This window comes from Adiantum capillus-veneris, chromosome 4, assembly GCF_014529385.1.
Source record: "Adiantum capillus-veneris isolate H3 chromosome 4, ASM1452938v2, whole genome shotgun sequence".
Classification (NCBI taxonomy): domain Eukaryota; kingdom Viridiplantae; phylum Streptophyta; class Polypodiopsida; order Polypodiales; family Pteridaceae; genus Adiantum; species Adiantum capillus-veneris.
In genome coordinates, this window is record NC_140934.1 from 130,873,205 (window position 1) to 130,879,372 (window position 6,168).

The following is a 6,168-nucleotide window of genomic DNA, read 5'->3' on the forward strand; positions in this document are numbered from 1 at the left end:
AGTCAGTTTTTTGGGAGTGGTTGTGGGACAACAGGCAACCGAGCATAGCTACTATTTTTAAATGGCTGGTAGCGCACAGGGCTACAGCACTTGGAAGTTGGTTGGTACAGAGCGGCTTCTCAGCAGCATGTGCAGCCTGTTGCCATCCTGTGGAGAGTCAACGACATTGTTTGTGGGACTGCCCCAAGGTTCTCCGACTGATGCCAGCCCTCTCTACAGCCGGACAGTACACTTGGGGTGCTGCAACTTGGTCCACTCTCACAAGCCCAGCATTCCACTTTGAGCTGGCTTCCACCAGCAGGATGATCGTGATCCAAGAGGGTCAACTTACACTACAGCTTGCCACAGAGCTCATCCCTCAGGCGTGGTGCAGTGACAGAGTGGTGTTGGAAGCTCATTTGCAGTTCGTTGGCGGCCTGACACACTGGTTCATTTGGCAGGCCCGCTGCTTCCGCATTTTCGAGGCTTGGCCTGTTCCACCGGCAGAGACTGTTTGGACCTTTGGCTGGAGCTGATACACACTCTCAAGGGTTAGTTTCAGAGAATTCACGGCAGCTCGACCGCATGCGGGAGCAGCGAGAGGCTTTCTTGCGACTATGGCACCCAGGGCCTTTCTTCACCATGGTTCAAGGTGTGCCTAGATGGCACTACAAGCCACCAACGTGGCTTTTTCCTCCTCCCATCTCTTGATGTAGCCTTCATTGTACATATTTTTTCTCACTGGGAGACTCTCCCCCTTTTTCTGTTGTAGCTCTCTCTCGTAGAGGTGGTTTGTAGCCTTCGGGTTGTTATCATTAACTAATGGAAGGATCTCTTTTCTTGCAAAAAGAGAAAACCAAGAAGGAAACATTGAGGGAAAGCTAAAGAAAAGAGAGAGATGTGAAAAATCAAACACCTATTGCATGCACTTTATATTGACTTTTGTCTTTTCAATGTCATGTGGCATTTCATTTTCTATCTCATCACCCCTCATTTTTACATTTTAAATGTTTCTTAAGGAAACTGCGGTGATCTTATCACCTTTCATGGTGCTCATCAGCCATACCTTACTTGAGTTTGGTCGAGTGGATTGTCAACAGCTTCATTGCATGTTGCCTCTTGCTGTATTGCTGATACCAAATCCTCTCTACCCACCACCAAATAGACGTTTGACAACAAAACATACGGTGCTGTACTATCTGGATCGAGAAGGATGATTCGTCTGGCGGCCCGCTCTGCCAAACCTATATCAGCCTCTTTCTTGCAAGCACTTAGCAAGATCATCCATGACATGACCGTACTGAAACGCATGCTATTGAGCATTTTTTCTGCCTCATTTACGCGACCGGACCGTGCCAATAAATCAATCATGCAATGGTAATGATCCAAAGTGGGCTCAATACCGTACTTTTGAGTCATGGAACGAAAATAGGCATGTCCCTCCTCTATAAGACCAGCCTGACTACATGCCGTGAGGAGGGCAACAAAAGTAACCTTGTTAGGCTTCACCATCCCCCCTTGCATTCTCTCAAAGAGTGTGATTGCATCTCGACCATGCCCATGCTGAGAATATGCTGTAATCATTGTCGTCCATGAAACCACGTCCTTCTCCGGCATCGTGTCAAAGACCTTTCGTGCATCAGGCAGCCTACCACATTTACTGTAGAGATTAACAAGAGCATTCCCCAGCATGACATCTATTTTGAACCCACTCTCCATAATGTCAGCATGTACCAGAGTTCCCTCGATCACAGCCTCCTGGTCGATGCATCCACAAACGATGGTAAGAAAACTTACCGTATTGTGCTCAGGCATCTCGGCAAAAGTCCTGAGTGCATCTTCAAGCTTTCCACACATTCCATACATGTTAACAAGTGCATTTTCGACTTTAATATTTAACTTGAAAATGTAAGTGGCAATGCTTGCATGCAGGTGCTTGCCTCTGGGTAAGAGAGCCGGATCACCGCATGCATCAAGAACAATCACGTAAGTCACCGTGTTTGAAAGGAAACCTTCTTGATGCATTTGCATGAACATCTGATGTGCCATTCTCGTATTCTCACTCCGAGCATACGCAGAGATCATTCCATTCCATGAGATCACGTCCCTCAGATGCATAACCTCAAATGTGTGCACTGCACCTTCCACATCCGCACACTTTCCATACATGTTAATGAGAGCATTTGCCACAATCAGGTCTTGCTGAAAGACACTACACACGATGCACACATGAATTTGCTTACCATAAAATTTGGTTGCATGGGTGGCACTTGCAGAAAGAGCATTCACAAGACTTACTCTATTAGGCAACTCTCCCTGCTGCTGCATTTGTACAAACAAACTTAGGACCTCCCAGCCCATATTGTGTTGCACATAAACAGACATGATGGCATTCCATGCAACAACATCAAGTTCCAAGGAGCCTTCAAATGTCCGCCTTGCATCAGTGACGCGACCACATTTCCCATACATGTTGACGAGTGCCGTTCTCACCACCACATCTTGCTCATATGTTGTGCCCAATATATGGTCGTGAATTTGCTTCCCTCCACTCAAAGAGGTCTGGGTTACACAGGCAAATATTACCATGAGTATGGATATCCTGTTAGGGGTTAAGTTATCATGTCGCATCTGCTCAAAGAGGTCCAACGCTTTCTCGCTTGACCCAATATGTGCATAGGTCGCAAGAATGTTATTCCAGGAGTGGATGTTTCGGATCGACATTGTATCAAATACTTTTTGTGCATCTGCAGCAATACCACACTTACCATACATGTGGATAAGAGCATTCCCCACACGAAAATCCAGATGGAACCCATGGCTGGCAATGTAGTTGTGTGCATGGCGACCCTGCACGAGGTTCTCATCTTCAGCACAGGAAAGAAGAATAGTCACCAATTGGGGGCCCTCAAGCAGGGGGGGTATGTATAAGGACGAAGGGGAGTTGGTCTGCAGAAGAGGTAACCGGTCGACTGCTTGGCAGAAGGAACGCATCATGACATTTAGGCCATGGATAGTGTTCGCAAAGGCGACAGCATTTCTGAAATCTGAGGATCTCACAAATGCCCATGATGATGCCAACCTGCACAAATGTTGGGTACCAGGAAAGCAAAAAACAGCCGACACTGCCAATCCAAAGCTATGGTAAACATCTGAAGATGGGGACATTGAGGCCGATTGTATGGATTAAGATAAAGTTTAGAAATGAGAGAGTTACTGGTAATGGTTGAAGAGGGTGAGTCTTCTATATCTGAGATCTGGCAGTACGATGACAAAGGGCTGAAAGCTGTATCGACAGATTTTGTTACGCAGATCACATGTCTGTTGATATCCTCTAGCTTTTTCAGAATTTTTTGGCCTATGTAAGAGCAAATAAGAACACACGAGACCCAAAGTGGTGTTGTATTGTGATTAGGTTAAGACGTGCAAAATGTAATCGTGCTTGAGGTCTTACTCAATCGCTCCAGCCTGGAAGCATCTTCAGAGTATTGTTTGGACTGTTTGTTAGTGTCTTTCGCCCGGTTATCGAATCTGAAGCTGGACCGCTTTTTAGAAAAGCCAAAAGAAGTAATTGTGTTTGCCAATTGAACACCAATATTGTCATTGGTAAATTTATCAAAGCTTATAAGTCCGTCCTTTGCAACCTTGAATTCCAACTCTGAAAGGTTTTGACAACTATCGTCTTCAATCAGAATCAAAATCATCTCTCGAATATGGATGTTACCTTGCAGTCACATTTGAGCTGAGGTTTCTGAGCAAAGAAGATCCTTAAATCCCTTTCCTGTGTCCTGCTGAAATGCCAAATCATCAGCTGTTTGATCATATACATGTGTAAGGACTCATTGTCTGGTCGAGCCAGGACATTATTGCAATAAATTCTGCATTCATGGAGGCATATACAGATACACTCTTCCACATTCATATATGCACGGGGTACTATATGAAAGAAACTTAATCCGGTTTGCTTCAAATCAGTTAAAACCGTGTGCTAATCAGCACCAGACTACTTTCAGAAATATTGTAAATTTTGTGGAAAAATCATCAGATACCTTGGAGGGAAAGGAATCCTGGCCGAAGTTCTCAATGGCACAGAGAGTTTGGTAAAATTTCTGCAGCCTCTGTTTCACAAAATGAATATATTGGTGATGAAAAAGCAGAATTATTCTTTCAAAGGAAAGTAAGCCACACATATTACGTGTAAGGCCATGCTGCATGAGACACTTGCCCTCTTGCTGCATAAACAGAAGATGCTTTTATCATGCCATAGTAAACGAATACCGAACGTCTTACTTATATGTTACACAGACCCGGAAGATGGGCTTTGGTTCAGGCTTGAGGGGGTGAAATGGAACCGAGGATATCTTTTCTGGGCAGAGATCATGTAGTTCTTCAGCTGTACTTGAAAGCACCTGTGTGAGAACCCCAAAAAGACTGCTTCACCAAGTGTAGATGAGGACTTCTATACATTATCACCACCATTGCTGGCAGAATCAAAAATAGACGTATAGGGCTAGGTCGCATGGGAGTTTTGCAAGCTTCCAGCCATCTAACCACACATAACTAGTAACTGCTGAAGAGGGGTGATATTCCTTGTAGTTCTTTGCATCACTACAGCAGCCAACAGCGTTCTATCAATGCTTATCTGAGCATTGGACAAGCCGTTGGACTTCCATCATGAGCCGAGCTCACCTGTTGGTAGCCAGCTGCCATAGGAGGATTGATGGAGGGCATCTCCCAGCGATCTAGCCCATAGACCCTTCATCAATCTTGGAATGCTCCTCTTCAGGAACCCTTAGAATGGTCCAGTTTGGGATGGCATTGGCAGAGTTATATATGTAATATGCAAGTAAGAAGCTTGATGCGCACCTCATCAAGGTCAGCAAAGGTATCACATGGAGGAAGCTTCAGCATCTCTCGAAGAACAACTACTCTGTGATGAAGCTCTACGAGGACCACCAGACCTCCGACCCATCCTCTCGATCCGCAGCCGCCAAAGCCTGGCATTATCTAGATCTTGTAAACGTGACATGCTCAAATTTATGTGGGCCTGAAGTGGCATGTCCTTTGGTGCAATCACCTGACAACAGAGAATCTCAAATAAGGGAATTTGGCAACACATCATTAAGCACTCAGGATGAATAAGCAACTGGAAAGCTCTCACAGGCACGGGTACCTGTAATGCAGTAGCCTGTAGGTCCCAAGTATTCTTTGAGCCTGTTATCGCTTTTGATCACCATGTCTCGAAGAGCCATTTTCTGCCTCAAGCCTGCCTCGGATGGAGCCAAGAGCTCTTGACTCGCACTGCTTCGGATGGAGCAGTACCGTACCCACTCTGTCGTACTTTCGCACAAACATGTGCTTTCGTAGCAATCCCATTAATGTCCTCCCAAAGCTCCTATGGCCATACTAGCTCCCCATAAGCCTGGCAGAAGCCCTCTCCACCGCTGTGCATAATTGAAACCTTCCCTTTCTCTTGCCTTTCCACCATCTACTAACATTCTACTAATAACATAATCTATGTACTAAAACAATATGGCACTGGGGTTTGTGGCGCCACGTGTCAAGCACTGCGACCTCAAGGCATGCGACAAGGAAAGAGTGCGGCCAGCTATGCCAAGCTTTAACACAGAGGCTTCAAGTACATTCAAGTACTGACTGCCGCCTTGCACCAGTAGGACCCCGCCTTGCACCAGAAGTACAAACAAGAGAGAGACTGCACCTTGGACGTGAAGTAGCGGCTTTGCCAAGCTTTAACACGGAGGCCGCCTTGCAGCAGTAGGACCCGCCTTGCAGTAGAAGTACAAACGGGGGAGAGAGAGAGAGTCTTTAGACTGCTCCACCTGAAGTACAAACAAGAGCGAGAGAGAGAGAGAGAGAGAAGAAAAAGAAGAAGGCGGTATTCTCCTGCGCTCTCGCTCTCTCTCTCTCTCTCTCTCTCTCTCTCTCGCCCTGAGCCTCAGGGGGTATGCTATGCTACATAGTTGTTAACTAGGCTTTGAAGGAGACGTTGGCGAGGGACCACACGTCCTTCATGTGTGCAGACGGCTGATCGTGCAGCAGTACGAGACTGCCCCAGCACCATGAACAGAGAACTGCAGCATGCAAATGCCGCAAACTCAACGCTGTAAACTCCTACAACTACTGTGATGCTGGACAAGGAGGCAGCTACTATGATACTATGGTCCTGCA

The 6,168-nt window shown here is 46.2% G+C and overlaps 1 protein-coding gene across 1 annotated transcript; it reads right to left on the minus strand.

Moving 5' to 3' along the window:
- Positions 1-878: 878 nt before the first annotated feature.
- On the minus strand, positions 879-5,342 carry LOC147459983 (pentatricopeptide repeat-containing protein At3g53360, mitochondrial-like; the record flags this gene model as incomplete). The annotated part of the gene is made up of 11 exons (XM_086511663.1): positions 879-3,104; positions 3,197-3,337; positions 3,434-3,516; positions 3,624-3,637; positions 3,704-3,767; positions 4,029-4,097; positions 4,175-4,211; positions 4,283-4,388; positions 4,846-4,909; positions 5,002-5,056; positions 5,153-5,342. Coding segments are annotated over 11 exons (2,892 nt in total), but the record flags the coding sequence as incomplete, so codon positions are not given.
- Positions 5,343-6,168: the final 826 nt, after the last annotated feature.